Source organism: Bos indicus x Bos taurus, chromosome 19 (assembly GCF_003369695.1).
Source record: "Bos indicus x Bos taurus breed Angus x Brahman F1 hybrid chromosome 19, Bos_hybrid_MaternalHap_v2.0, whole genome shotgun sequence".
Taxonomy (NCBI): Eukaryota; Metazoa; Chordata; class Mammalia; order Artiodactyla; family Bovidae; genus Bos; species Bos indicus x Bos taurus.
Window position 1 is genome coordinate 36,719,209 of NC_040094.1, and position 15,869 is coordinate 36,735,077.

Sequence of the window (15,869 nt, forward strand, 5' to 3'; positions counted from 1 at the left end):
GACCTTGAGTGAACCATTAACTTCTCCAGGCCTACTTTCCGCGTCTGTGAAACGAAGGCCAAAACGTCTACCGCACCAAGCCTGTGACGAGGCCCAAATATGAAAACCCTTTGTGCGCTGTAAAAACTAATAAAATGTTAGCTAGTCTGGACTGCTAATCACTCTTCCAGAAACCCTCTGTTTCCTTTGGGGCTCGCCCCGCAAATCGCGCCTGGGGTGGGTACTTCTCACCACCCTCCTATCGCAGTCTTTCCCATTGGCTTACACGACGTCCGCGCGGCGCCCAGTATTGACGCAACGCCGCCTCCGCTGGCGCAGGGTGCTGCATTGGCCCCGCCCCCGACCGCGCCTGGCCTCCTGCGGGGTCCCGCCCTACGGGCCGACACGGGCGGATCCCGCCCCTTCAGTGACGTGTGGCGCGCGCAGCCCGGCCGCCCCGGCAGTTGGTGCAGCGGCGGTTGGGCTGAATACGCTCGCTTCACCCCTCCCCTCCTCCGGCTCGGGCCCCCACCCCGCCGGGCCCAGCCCCAGCTCCAGCCGCAGCGGCCCCGTCCCGTGCGGGCCCGTGTCGCCCCCTCAGCCGGAGACGCCCCCGGCCGGCGGGCAGCCCGCCACCATGGAGCTGGAGGACGGTGTGGTGTATCAGGAGGAGCCCGGCGGCTCCGGGGCCGTGATGTCGGAGCGGGTGTCCGGCCTGGCCGGCTCCATCTACCGCGAGTTCGAGCGGCTCATCGGGCGCTACGACGAGGAGGTGGTCAAGGAGCTGATGCCACTGGTGGTAGCCGTGCTGGAGAACCTGGACTCGGTGTTCGCGCAGGACCAAGAGCACCAGGTGGAGCTGGAGCTGCTCCGGGACGACAACGAGCAGCTCATCACCCAGTACGAGCGAGAGAAGGCGCTGCGCAAGCACGCAGAGGAGGTGAGGCCGGCCAGAGGGGAGGGTGAGGGCCGGGCCCGAGGGCCGGGGGGTCGCGGTCCGTCTCGGAGGGGAGGCGCGCCGGCCTCCTTGGGGCAGGCCTAAGTCCGAGGTTCGTCGGAATGAGCCTGGCGGCCGAGAGGCCCCAGTACCCCCGGCCAGCATTGGACGCCCAGGGAGATGGGTGAGTGTCCTGGAGAAGAGAGTGAGATGGGGGAAGCAAGGCCTGGGGAGGAAGCCACAGCCTGGCCTGAGGGCACCTGGGGTTGGCTGAGAGCGGTGTTTTAGGATATGTGCTTGCCTCTTGTAGTTTAGGGAAGTTTCCGACCACCGTGGGGTAGTCAGACGGCGTTTCAAACTTTTACCTTGGGGTGGTGGGTGGAGCGCCTTTAAACAACTGTCCTGGATATGTTACTTCCGCTGGTTCCAGTACCTTTCCTGGGGGTTGCTGCTTTGGGAAGTTAGATATCTTCCTCTTTCGGTCAGTTTCTTGATATTTTAACCCTACTGAGGAAGTTTTATTTTATGTGTTATGTGCCTTGGTTGGTACTTTGTCGACACTTAGATGTCGTATGGGAATACTCTGTAAATATGGAGAGTATACAATTTTATTTTATTGGTATACCACATCAATGCATTCTTCCTTGTCAGGTGGTAACCTTGGACAGTTCCCTTTAAAAACTATTTATAAAAAGGACGGGGAAGTGGTAGGGGGCGGGTTAAGGAGATGTGGGTGACAGTTGGCAACTCTTTTCAGAGACTGCACTTGGCCAGCTTTTAACTTTATAATACCTCAGCTTTTAACTTGAGTTACCTCGGTGCCTCAACCTTGACTTTGAGCCTTTTGGAGCTCTGGGGTGCAAGTGATGGGTCTTTAACTTCTTGAGGCGGTCAAGGATTCTAGCTTTCAGGATGTGTTGGCATTATTTCTGGGGAATTTATCTGATGCAGGTGAAGTGTCCTGTTCATGTTTGTTTCCTGAGCATCTGGCTAAATATATGGTGATAGAAGGAAGCTAAATAACTAAATATTGAAGGAATGACATACTGTCTTTCAGAAATACTTGAAAAGTTTTAACAATGTGCAGCTCATTGCCTGACACTAAATAGTACCACCATGTAAACTTATTTTACTTAACACCATTGTACGAGGTCAAATTGTTTTTGTTTTCCTTAAGTTTGACTGCATGATGCTTTTTAGTTCTGATTTTGCGATCCATTTGTCTCAAAGGGATGCTCTTGAATTTGCCAAACAAAACTGACTTTATTTCAAAAGTATTTCCAAGTATAGAAGGAAAGGTTGGAAAAGAAAATCTAAGGATGGAATCACAATTTCCACTAGTTTACTAGCACTCTTTATGGAATGGAGCTTATGTACTACTCCTGAGATGACTTGCCATATCTTCATGCTCAGAGGGGCCCTTGCTATTTTATGGATGTACATGGGAAGACTGTGGAATTAACCGAATATACACACAGGTGAGGAACAGGCCCAGCATGACTTTATTATCGCAGATAAAAGAAATTGTTGGACTTCCCTGGTGGGTCAGTGGTTAAGAGTCTGCCTGGAAATGCAGGGGACAGAGGTTTGATCTGTGTTCTGAAAACATTCCACATGGCATGGGGCAACTAAGCCTGTGCACTTCACAACGAATGAAGCCCACACACCCTAGAGCCTGTGCTCTGCAACAAGAGAAGCCGCTGCAGTGAGAAACCTGCACGCCCCAAGGAAGAGTTGTCCCCCTCACCCAGCTCGTTGCAACTAGAGAAAGCCCACACACAGCAGCAAAGACCCAGTATAGCCATAAGTAAATAAATAATTTTAAAAAGCAAGAAATTACTCCCATCAGCCTTAAACTCCTGTCAGTCCATGTAAACATGGGCAAAATGCCAGGGTCACACATGCCAGGAAAACCATCTGCCACAGGTTGCAGAATCAGAAAATACAACTGACTAAGCTGCTAGGTTCTGGATTATATATTAATTTCTTAAGTAAATGACATGTAAAAAGTGGATATCCAATGACTTCTTTTGTAATTTATGCTTTATCAAATATGCTGGTAAATTCTGTAATGAAACATGACCTGAGACTAAGAATATTGATGGCTAGATGACCACAAATGTAAAATCATCTTGTTACCAGTTTTCATATGAGATCATAGATCAAGTTTTACCCAAGTACTCAGAAATTCAGTCTCTCCTAGGAAAATATGCAGAAATGATTCTGTTTAATTTTCTCTAAGTTTTGTGGCCTTTAAATAAGAAATTGAATCTTTATTATAATATTACTTAATTTGAATACCTTCTGTCTTTTTCTTTGCTTTAATTTGAATTTCTTTTTTTTTTTTTTTAATTTGAATTTCTTGTGAGGAGTTAACCTGCTGGTTTTGAGTCTATAAAAATAGTCTGAAGAAGGGCTGATTTTATATAGATTTATAACCACCTTCAAATGCTAGTCAAGAAATCTCATTTTATAGCTTACCACTCTTTGGGCTCCCTGCTCCAGCCATATATATGTGTAGTCAAAGCTGTGGTTTTTCCTGTAGTGATGTATGGATGTGAGAGCTGGACCATAAGGAAGGCTGAGCGCCGAAGAATTGATGCTTTCAAATTGTAGTGCTGGAGAAGACTCTTGAGAGTCCCTTGGGCAGCAAGATCAAACCAGTCAGTCCTAAAGGAAATCAACCTTGAATATTCATTGGAAGGACTGATGCTGCGGCTCTAATACTTCGGCCACCTGATTCGAGGAGCGGACTCGATAGAAAAGACCCTGATGATGGGGAAGAATTGAGGGCTTGAGGAGAAGGGGTCAATGCAGGATGCGCTGGTAGGATGGCAGCAATGACTCAATCAACTTGAATTTGAGCGAACTCCAGGAGATAATGAAGGGCTGGAAAACCTGACATTCTGCGGTCCATGGGGTTGCCAAGAATCGAGTATGACTTTAGGGACTGAACAACAACAGTATATATTTAAAATATTTATTTATGTCTGTGCCAGGTCTTAGTTGTGGCACACGAGATCGTTGACTTTACTGAGGCATGTGGGCTCTAGTTCCCTGACCAGGGACGTAACCCTGGCCCCTGCATTGGGAGCATGAAGCTTTAGCCACTGGGCCACCAGGGAAGTCCCCAACCATATAGATTTTTTTCCATTTAACCAAGTACTGTCTGATGCCTTCGCCCCCTTGGCCTAGAATACTTTTCCCTCAGAGCTTCATCCTGACTAGCTCCTCACTTTTGACTCAGCTTAAATTTTGCTTCTTCAGCTCAACATTTCCTGTCTACTCTATCCAGAGTAAACCTGTGAATCTGTGATCTGTTAAATCTGTGATCTGTTAAGTCAGTGATTAAAAAAAGAATTCACAATTTGTGTGGCACGGACCAAAAAAAAAAAAATCTAGAGAGAGATGTTATTCTTGGGAAGAAAATGTTAGTGTTTTTTATGTTTTTGTTTGTGTAAGTTCTAATTCTTTTAGAATAGACATGATTTGTTTTGAGTAATTAAAATTTCCCTGAAATAGGCAAATGAATTAAAGGAAACTTTTCTTAAGAAATTCGTTTAAAAAAAATGTTATTGAAATATAGTTGATTTGCAGTGCTGTGTTTCAGATGTTTAGCAAAGTGCTCCAGTTATACATAGGGAATTTAGTTTTAAAGTGAGAGTTTAGCATGATTGACTGGAGGGAGATTGCACATAAAAATGAAGATGTACCCTCTTCATCCTTCTTGAGTAGTAGAAGCATATATGACGACAGAATATCTTTGCTGGGAAGAAGATGTGATTTTTAGGACTACTTTTCTGTGGGTTTTTGTCTAAAATGAAGTGATTAAATGCATAGGTGAGGGATATTACTGAGAATTTTCTAATTAACTTTTTTTCCAATGAATCAGCACTTAAAGCAGTAAGAATTGATGTTTTATATGAAGACTTACGGGTTTCCCTGGTAGCCCGGCTGGTAAAAAACGCAGGAGACCCCAGTTCGATTCCTGGGTCAGGAAGATCTCCTGGAGAAGGGATAGGCTACCCACTCCAGTATTCATGGGCTTCCCTGGTGGCTCAGACGGTCAAGAATTCACCTGCAATGCGGGAGACCTGGGTTTGATCCCTGGGTTGGGAAGATCCCCTAGAGGAGGGCATGGCAATCCACTCCAGTGTTCTTGCTTGGAGAATCCCCATGGACCGAGGAGCCTGGCAGGCTGCAGACCATGGGGTCGCAGAGTCCAACACGACTGAGCCACTAAACACAGCACAGCATATGAAGACTTGTAATCAGGTTGTTTTCTTTGGAAGTCTGTGCACATGAGAGTGAATGATGGAAGGCAGGTGTGGATATTGATGTTGTAGTTCTCATTCTTTCATAAAAATAGATTATTTTTAAAAATTAAAATTTATTTATCGAGGCTGTGCCTGGTCTTAGTTACATCATGCAGGATCTGTAATTGCGGCATGTGGGATCACACTCCCTAACGAGGGACTGAACCAAGGCCCCCTGCATTGGGAGTGCAGAGCCTCAGCCACTGGACCACCAGGGAAGTCCCCATAAAAATATTTTATTCAAAAATGCTAAGGAAATTAACTTTTTCTTTGTGAAATAATTTACAGTGAAGGTTAACTTCTTCAATAAACACTTAGAAAGGAATATTTGAAGTCTTTTCAGTTCAAGACAGGAGTGAAGAGTAATTTTGAATACTTTAGCTTTTACTTGTTGAGGACTTAGGATCTTAAAAGTAGAAATTCCATATTTGCTTCAACATTAAGTTTATTTAGTTTCTTTGGCAGAGTTGTTATTTGAATTGATATTTATAATGCTTCTTTAGTTTTAATTCTGTTACTCTGGTATCAAAGGAATTTAATTTTGGGAATCCCCTGGTGGTCCAGTGGTTAGAACTCTGAGCTTCCACTGCAGGGGCATGGGTTTGATCCCTGGTTGTGGGGGAGGGAGGGACTAAGAGCCCCCATACTGCACAGTGAGGCAAAATAATAATAATTTAAAAGTAGGTTTTATTTCACTACAGTGGAGCAGTAGTGGAATGGTGGTTTATTTATATGCACAGATGATCTGTTAGTACAGAGCAATTTGCTGGTCCATTGAACAACATTTGACATGAAGTTTTCAAGTCACTTGTGCATGTGTTTTATTTTCATCTTCTTTATTTATGTTTGGCTGTGCCGGGTGTTTGTTGTTGCATGGACTCAACTCTCATTGTGGTGAGGCGGGGCGGGGGCGCTGTTCTCTAGTTGTGGTGTGCAGGCTCCTCATTGCCTGGCTTCTTTTGTCATGGAGCACGGGCTCTAAGGCGTGTGGACTTCAGTAGATTTGGCTCCTGGGCTCTAGAGCACAGGCTCAGTAGTTGTGGCACACAGGCTTAGCTGTTCTGTGGCATGTGGGATCTTCCTGCATCAGGGATCGAACCCATATCTCCTTCATCGGCAGGGAGAATCTTTTCCATGGAGCCACCAAGGAAGGTAAGCTAAGGAATCCAAGAAATCCAGTGGTTTTTAAAACCAGTATCTTGTGGTATCGTTAGGGAACTAAAGATTTTTGGTCCAAGGATAATTGAGGTGTTGACTTCATTTCTCTCTTGATTTAGTTACAGCAAGGGTCAACAGCTTTTTGGACTGTTACATCTTAACTTCTTTAAACCTAAATTTTAGAATGCTCAAAATACACTTTAGTGCTTCATTGATCTCTGTATATGCAAATGACTTTTTACATAAAACTAGTACATTTTAAAAATACATATTTTCATATTTTGAAAATACCTTTTTTCTTTTGCTGAACTATTGAAATAAGCTTCACACTGCCCCTTGTCAGAGTAGATAGGTCCTTGCCCCTGTCAATCCCTACTTCCAGGCACTTTCTGAAATGAACAATCTGTTTGTTCTTCAGGGAATGGTGCTTACTTTGATGAGAGGGTATGTATATCACCTTTTGAAATGGTAATTAGGGATAATTATTGTTTAGCTATTAAGATAGATCTTACCATTTACTTTCAGGATTTCTTAGTGGCTCAGATGGTAAAGAATCTGCCTGCAGCAGGAGACCCAGGTTTGATCCCTGGGTCAGGAAGATCCCCTGGAGAAGGGACTTGCAACCCACTCTAGTATTCTTGCCTGGAAAATTCTGTGGACATAGGAGCCTGGCAGGCTAGTCTCTGGGGTTGCAAAGAGTCAGACACAACTGAGCAATCAACAGTTTACCATTTACCTTCCAGAGATTTCTGAATTTAAGTATCTAAGTATCTATTATATGTCCCTGGGATAGTGACATTCACATTTTACTTATTTAAAATCACAAAAGAGACTATGAAAATGGCTAAGGTACCAGGATGGATTAGTTGAGTAAAAACTACTTACTAGATTACTGTGGTATATGCCACAGGTCACTGATCCAATTCTGTGCCTGTGTTTGGTGAGTGAGTTTCTTGGATTCCTTAGCTTACCTTTAACTACACACTACATACTTAAATACTTTTGGTTCCCAGGAGAACTAGTATTAGAATAATGTAGCCAAATACATTTTCTTTTGTTCCCTTGACTAATGGTTGAGTTATTTTAAAAACACCCTTTTTTTTTTTTTGCTGTGCTCAGCACTTACAATGAATGTAGCTATTACCTAAATTTCTAGGTTGAGATAAGAAACATCAACATAGAAGCAGTTTAATAATGTATGTAATGTGTCTATCAAAAAAGCTGATATTTAAAAATATATGTGTGTGAATTCTATACATTTAAAATTTTGGCCAGTGATATTTAGTTATTAGCTTCAGTACAAGGTTGTGGACTTCACGTAAGACTTCTGGTGCCTACATACAGACTGAAAGTGAGGGGATAGGAAAAAGTATCCATGCAAATGGAAATAAAAGAAAGCTAGAGTAGCAGTACTCATATCAGACAAAATAGATTTCAAAATAAAGAATGTTACGAGACAAAGAAGGATACTATATAATGATCAAAAGATCAATCCAAGAAGGTATAACAATTGTATATATGTATATGTGTGCATCCAACATAGGAATACCTTAGTATCTAAGGCAAATACTAACAGTTGTAAAAGGAAAAATCAACAGAAACACAATAATTTTGGGGGATTTTAATAACTCACTCTCATCAAGAAACAGATCATCCACACAGAATATCAGGAAACACAGGCCTTAAATGACACATTAGATCAGATGGACTTTACTGATCTTTAAAGAATATGCCATCCAAAAGCTGCTAAATACACTTTCTTCTCAAGTGCACACGAAACATTCTCCAGGACAGATCACATCTTGGGCCACAAATCAAGCTTTGATAACTTAAAAAAAATTGAAATTATATCAAGCATCTTATCTGACCACAATGCTATGGGATTAGAAATCAATTACAGGGGAAGAAACTAAAAAAAACACACAAACACGTGGAGGCTAAACATATGTCACTGAACAGCTAATGGATCACTAAAGAAATCAAAGAGGAAATAAAAAAAAAAAAGCTAGAGACAAATGACAATGAAAACATGGTGGTCCGACACTTTTGGGATACAGCAAAAGGAGTTCTAAGAGGGACATTTATAGCAATACCATCTTTAGGAAGCAAGAAATATCTCAAATAAACAGACTAACCTTACCCCTAAAGCAGCTAGAGAAAGAGGAACAAACAAAGCCCAAAGTTAGTAGAAGGAAAAAACTTACACAAAAATCAGAGCAGGAATAAATAAAGATGAAAACAGTAGCAAAGATCAATGAAATTAAAAGCTGATTCTTTAAGAAGATAAGCAAAATTGATAAACCTCTAGCCAGACTCATCAAGAAAAAAGAGGACTCATCAATAAAACTAGAAATGAAAAAGAAGTTACAGCTGACAACACAGAAATACAAAGGATCATAAGACACTGCTGCAAACAACTATATGCCAATAAAATGGACCGCCTAGAAGGAATGGACAGATTCTTAGGTACAGCCTTCCAAGACTGGACCAAGAAGAAATAAAAAATGTCAGCAGTTGATTCACAAGTACTGAAATTGAAACAGTAGTTAAAGTTCCAACAAACAAAAGTCAGAAGGCTTCACAGGTGAATTCTATCAGACATCTAGAGAAGAGTTAACACCTATCCTTCTGAAACTGTTATAAAAAAATTGTAGAGGAAGGAATACTGCCATGCTTATTTCTATGAGGCCACCATCAGCCTGATACCAAAAACAAAGATATTACAAGAAAAGATTATAGGCCAATTATACTGATGGAGAAGGGGATGACGGAGGGTGAGATGGTTGGATGGCATCACTGACTCGATGGACACGAGCTTGAGCGGGCTCTGGAAGTTGTTGATAAACAGGGAAGCCTGGTGTGCTGGAGTCCATGAGGGTCGCAAAGAGTTGGACAAAACTGAGAAACCGAACTGAACTGATACTGATAAATATAGATGCAAAAATCCTTAGCAAAATACTAGCAAACTGAATTCAACAATACATTAAAAGAGTCATTCACCATGATCAAGTGGGGTTTATCCCAGAGATGCAAGGATTCTTCAGTATCCACAAATCAATCAGTGTGATACACCACATTAACAAAGTGAAAATAAAAAGAAAGCATATGATCATTTCAGTAGATGCAGAAAAAGCTTTCGATAAAATCCAACATCCATTTATGATAAGAGCTCTCTAGAAAGTGGGAATAGAGGCCATAATAAAGGCCATATATGACAAACCCATTGCTAACATCATTCTCAGTGGTGAAAAGCTGAATTCATTGCTTCTAAGATTGGGAACAAGGCAAGAATGTCCATTGTCACCATTTTTATTCAACATAGTTTTGGAAGTCCTAGCCATGGCAATCAAAGAAGAAAAAGAAGTAAAAATAATATAAATTGGAAAAGAAGTAGTAAAATTGTTACAATTTGAAGTATACATTATACTACACACAGACCATCCTAAAGATGCTACCAGAAAAACACTAGGGCTCATCAGTGAATTTTGTAAAGTTGTAGGATTCATAATTAATATGCAAATCTCTTGCATTTCTATATATGAACATCAAAGGATCAGAAAGAAAAAGCAAGGAAGCAATCTCATTTACCATCACATCAAAAAGAATGTAATACCTGGAAATAAATCTACCTAAGGAGTCCAGAGACTTGTATTCTGGAAAGTATAAGACACTGATGAAAGTAGTTGGAGATAGCACAAACAGATGGAAGGATATACTGTGTTTTTGGATTGGAAGAATCAATATTGTCAAAATGACTATACTTCCTAAGGTGATCTTTAGATTTAATGCAATTTATATCAAATTATCACTGACACTTTTCACAGAACTAGAACAAAAAATTCTAAAATTTATATGGAAACACAAAAGACCCCAAATAGCCAAAGCAATCCTGAGAAAGAAAAGTGAATCTGGAGAAATCAGGGTCCCAACTTCAGACTTGCCAGGTGGCATCAGTGGTAAAGAACCTGCCTGCCAATGCAGGAGACATAAGAGATGTGTGTTTGATCCCTGAGTCGGGAAGATTCCTGGAGGAGGGCATGGCAGCTCACTCTAATATTGTTGCCTGGAGAATGGCATGGACAGAGGAGCCTGGCAGCTACAGTCCATGGGGTCACAGAGAGTCGGACAAGACTGAAGTGACTCAAAACGACTTCAGACTATACTATAATGGTATAGTAATCAAGAGTATGGTACTGGCACAAAAACAAATATAGACCAGTGAAACAAGATAAAATGCCCAGAAATAAACAGACACACACCCATGGTCAGTTCAGTTCAGTCACTCAGTCGTGTCCAACCTTTGTGACCCCATGGGTGCAGCATGCCAGGCTTCCCTATCCATCACCAGCTCCTGGAGCCTGCTCAAGCACATGTCCATCGAGTTGGTGATGCCATCCAACCATCTCATCCTTTGTCTTCCCCTTCTCCTCCTGCCTTCAATCTTTTCCAGCATCAGGGTCTTTTCCAATGAGTCAGTTCTTTGCATCAGGTGGCCAAAGTATTGGAGTTTCATCTTCAGCATCAATCCTTCCAATGAATATTCAGGACTGATTTCCTTTAGGATGGACTGGTTGGATCTCCTTGCAGTCCAAGGGACTCTCAAGAGTCTTCTCCAACACCACAGTTCAAAAGCATTAATTCTTTGGTGCTCAGCTTTTTTTATAGTCCAACGCTCACATCCATACATGACTACTGGAAAAACCATAGCTTTGACTAGATGGACCTTTGTTGGCAGAGTAATGTCTCTACTTTTTAATATGCTGTCTAGGTTGGTCATAGCTTTTCTTCCAAGGAGCAAGTATCTTTTAATTTCATGGCTGCAGTCACCATCTGTAGTGATTTTGGAGCTCAAAAAATAAAGTCTGTCACTTTCCATTGTTTTCCTGTTCATTTGCCATTAAGTGATGGAACTGGATGCCATGATCTTAGTTTTTTGAATGGTGAGTTCTAAGCCAACTTTTTCACTCTCCTCTTTGACTTTCATCAAGAGGTTCTTTAGCTTTTCTTTACTTTCTGCCATAAGGGTGGTGTCATCTCCTTATGTGAGGTTATCGATATTTCTCCCAGCAATCTTGATTCCAGCTTGTGCTTCATCCAGCCTGGCATTTTGCATGATGTATTCTGCATATAAGTTAAATAAGCATGGTGACAGTATACAGCCTTGACATATTCCTTTCCCTATTTGGAACCAGTCTGTTGTTCCATGTCTGGTTCTAACTGTTGCTTCTTGACCTGCATACAGATTTTTCAGGAAGCAGGTCAGGTGGTCTGGTATTCCCATCTCTTGAAGAAATTTCCACAGTTTATTGTGATCCACACAGTCAAAAGCTTTGGCGTAGTCAATAAAGCAGAAGTAGATGTTTTTCTGGAACTCTTGGTTTTTTCATGATCCAACGGATGTTGGCAATTTGAACTCTTGTTTCTCTGCCTTTTCTAAATCCAGCTTGAGCATCTGGAATTTCACGGTTCATGTACTGCTGAAGCCTGGATTGGAGAATTTTGAGCATTGTTTTGCTGGTGTGTGAGATGAGTACAATTGTACGATAGTTTGAACATTCTTCGGCACTGCCTTTCTTTGGGATTGGAATGAAAACTGACCTTTTCCAGTCCTGTGGCCACTGCTGAGTTTTCCAAATTTGCTGGCACATTGAGTGCTGCACTCTCACAGCATTATCTTTTAGGATTTGAAATAGTTCAACTGGAATTCCATCACCTCCACTAATTTTGTGGAGTGATGCTTCCTAAGGTCCACTTGACTTCAGACTCCAGGATGCCTGGCTCTAGGTGAGTGACCACACAATCATGGTTATCTGAGTCATGAAGATCTTTTTTGTATAGTTCTGTGTATTCTTGCCACATCTTCTCAATATCTTCAGCTTCTATTAGGTCCATACCATTTCTGTCCTTTATTGTCCCATCTTTTCATGAAATGTTCTCTTGGTATCTCCAGTTTTCTTGAAGAGATCTTTAGTTTTTCCCATTCTATTGTTTCCCTCTATTTCTTTGCATTGATCACCGAAAAAGGTTTTCTTATCTCTCCTTGCTCTTCAGTTAGTGGTCACTTGGTCTATAGACAAAGGAGGCGAGGATATACAGTGGAGAAAAGACAGTCTCTTCAATAAATGGTGGGGGGAAAACTGGACAGTTACATGTAAAATAATGAGATTAGAGCATTCTCTTAACACCATACACAAAAATAAAATGGATCAAATTCTTAAATGTAAGGAAATCATTTGGAAGGACTGATGCTGAAGCTCCAATACTTTGGCCACCTGATGTGAAGAGCCGACTCAGTGGAGAAGCCCCTGATGTTGGGAAAGATCGAAGGCAAAAGGAGAAGAAGGTGGCAGAGGATGAGATTGTTAGATAGGTCACCGATTCAACAGACATGAGTCTGAGCAAGCTCCAGGAGATAGGAAGGACAGGGAAGCCTGCCTGGTGTGCTGCAGTCTATGAGATCACAAAGAGTTGGATACAACTTAGTGACTGAACAGCAACAACAAATTTTATACACACACACACACACACACACATGTATACATACACATATTTTTACATTGTGAACGATTTCAAAGTACATTGCAGATGTTATGACACTTCGCCCTTCAGTACTTAAAGTACTTATCCTAAAAATTAAAGGATTCTACCATATAGTGACAATTTTATTTACATAGGAGAACATTTTCTAATATCTAGTATTCCATTTGAGTTTGTGTTTTGCTCTTTTTTTTCTGTACTGCATAGCATATGGGATGTTAGTTTTCCAACCAGGGATTGAACCCACACCCTCTGCACTGGAAGCGCAGAGTCTTAACCACTGGACTACCAGGGAGGTCTATGAATTCATTTTTTAGAGCAGAGCATGTGTCAGTTATAGAGATGAGTAAGTTAATGTGTTTATAGTGAACTAATGGCACTCGTCTGGAAAGGAAGAAATTACTGCAGTTTAACTACTTTTCTATAAATAGAAATTTAAACCTGAGTTCTACAAAGCAATTAAAATTGTCTCAATTTTTTTTAAGATTATAGTATAAAAGTATAATGGATCATTTTTTCCCTTTTAAGCTTTGAAGTGCAGAAATTGAGAAACTGCTGCTACTGCTGCTAAGTCACTTCAGTCGTGTCTGACTCTGTGCAACCCCATAGACAGCAGCCCACCAGGCTCCCCCGTCCCTGGGATTCTCCAGGCAAGAACACTGGAGAGGGTTGCCATTTCCTTCCCCAGTGCATGAAAGTGAAAAGTGAAAGTGAAGTCTCTCAGTCGTGTCCAACTCTTAGCGACCCCGTGGACTTCAGCCCACCAGGCTTCTCCGTCCATGGGACTCTCCAGGCAAGAGTACTGAAGTGGGGTGCCATTGCCTTCTCCAAATTGAGAAACTACCCTCCATTTAATGTTTTCTCTGGCAACTTTTTTTAAGTCTTACATATATTTTAGGATACCTTGTTTCTGATTGCTGACCTGCTCCACTAGGATTATAGAGCCTAAGAAGAATTTTTTCCTTGTAATTTGCGCTTCTACTGATTAGATCCTCTATAGGGGATGGATTTAGGATTTTTGTGTTTCTCGATTCTGTTATTGTGCTTTAAATAAAATGTTTTTTCTTTTAAAATCTTGTTTTTTTTTGTTTGTTTGTTTTGTTTTTAATTTATTTTTTGGCCACACCAGGAAGCACGTGGGATCTTAGTTTCTCGGCCAAGATAGAAGCCATGCCCCCTGCATTGGAAGCACGGAGTCATAATCACTGAACTGCCAGGGAAGTCCCTAAAATGTATTTTTACTTGCTTTTCCTGCAGGTATTTTTTTAAGGGCTGAGAGGAATCTCCATAATCTTTTAGTTCTTCTCTATCCCATTCCCATAGGGAGATAAACAGGACACATGAATGATCAGAAAAAAGAAATATTTATTGAGCCAGGCAGTATTCTAGACTCTGGGAATGTGTCCACAAACAGATCAGACAAGAAAAGTAGCCCTTCCTTTCTTACAGTTTATATTGTAATAACAAACCAGTTAATTACAGATTGTGATAGGTGTTACACAGGAAATAAAGGTGAGGTGACACAGTAAAGAGGCAGGCGTGTTAGATGGAACAAACAAGTTTATAAAAGGATAAGCAGTTTTCTCATTATTTAGATAGGTAGAGTCATTATTTAGATATGAAATGTTAGGCATAATAGAATTTCTCCTCCTCATATTCTTGAAAATTCACAAAAGTGATGGGAATTTCCTGGCACTGAGTGGTTAGAACTCCGTGTTTTCACTGCAGAGGCACAGGTTTGATCCCTAGTAGGAGGACCAAGTTCTGTGTGGCTCAACCAAAAAAGAAAAACCAAAAAGAAGAAAAAAAAAAGAAAATTCACAAAAGTGAAAAACACTCTCCGATGTCTTCTATTTTCTGTCTTACTCCTCATACTTCTTAGCAACATTTGTCTCTTGGTCACTCATTCTGTAAGAAACATTATATTTTGGTTCTCTAATTTTGAAATCTCTTGGTTTTCCTCTTGCTTATCTGTGGATTCTTCTTACTCTTGTTAGCATTGTTCTTTGGTGCTTTTTCTAAGATCCCCTTAAGTTCTCACTCTGTATGCTGCCTAGATCATATGATCCATTCTGAGCAGTTCGGTGACCATTTTGCTGACTATTGCAAAATGTGTATCTCATTTATTCATTTAACAGATATTTATTGAAGGCCAGCTGTGTGCCTAGTACTGTGGCTATTGGGATACAGTGGTGAGTAAAACAAAATTCTTCCTTCATGGAGCTGATAGCTTACTAAGAACAGCCTTTAAAGTCCAGATCTCTCTCTCTCTGGGGTTTCAGATACATATTACTGTTGCTTATTGGACATGAATGTCTCCCAACATGCCCAAAACTGAACTTACCTCACAAGCTTGCTTTGCTCATTCTCTTCCTGAGTGGATACCACTGTCTACCTAGCCAGAAGCCAGGTCATCATTCTTAACTGTTCTCTCTTCCTTCATCCCCATTGCTGCCTTCTTTTGTTTTCAACTCCTAAATATATCTGGAATCTCTTTACTTTTCAAAACTATTTTTACTACTCTGAAAGTAATGCTTACTACTCTGAAGAGCTGGAGCTTCTTTCATTCAAACTGGATACGAGGTCTGGCACATAAGAAATACCCTTTGAATATTTCTGAATAAATAAATGGGCACCTCAAACTGTCCCATAAATGATCTATTTGTATCCTGTATTGCCAGCCTACACACTGTCCATCACACCGTGCCTGGATCTCTCCAAAATGGATATCTGATCAGATGGTTTCCACATTTAAAAGCCGTTAGTGGATATGTCTAAAATCTGTTCTTGAATTGACTAAAGTTCCTAACATACATGGCCTTGTAGTCTGGTTGCTTCTGACTTTACTAGTCTAATCTTTTCCTTTTAGAGCCATTCTGAACACCCTTGAGTTTGTTATGTAAAAGGTAGTTTCTTCAGGCCTTCTTAAAAGCTGCCTCTTT

At 41.2% G+C, this 15,869-nt stretch overlaps 1 protein-coding gene across 7 annotated transcripts in view; it reads left to right on the forward strand.

The window, feature by feature from the left end:
• The first annotated feature begins 411 nt into the window (after positions 1–411).
• Positions 412–15,869, forward strand: part of SPAG9 (sperm associated antigen 9) — a 152,078-nt gene continuing 136,620 nt past the window's right edge. For 4 of the 7 annotated variants that reach the window (XM_027519124.1, XM_027519125.1, XM_027519127.1 and 1 more), the window contains exon 1: positions 436–919. In XM_027519124.1, coding sequence (XP_027374925.1) covers positions 617–919 — 303 coding nt within the window. In that variant the 5' untranslated portion in view covers positions 436–616. Of the gene's footprint in view, positions 920–15,869 lie in introns of all 7 variants that reach the window. The other 3 variants (XM_027519126.1, XM_027519123.1, XM_027519128.1) reach the window with 3 other exon arrangements.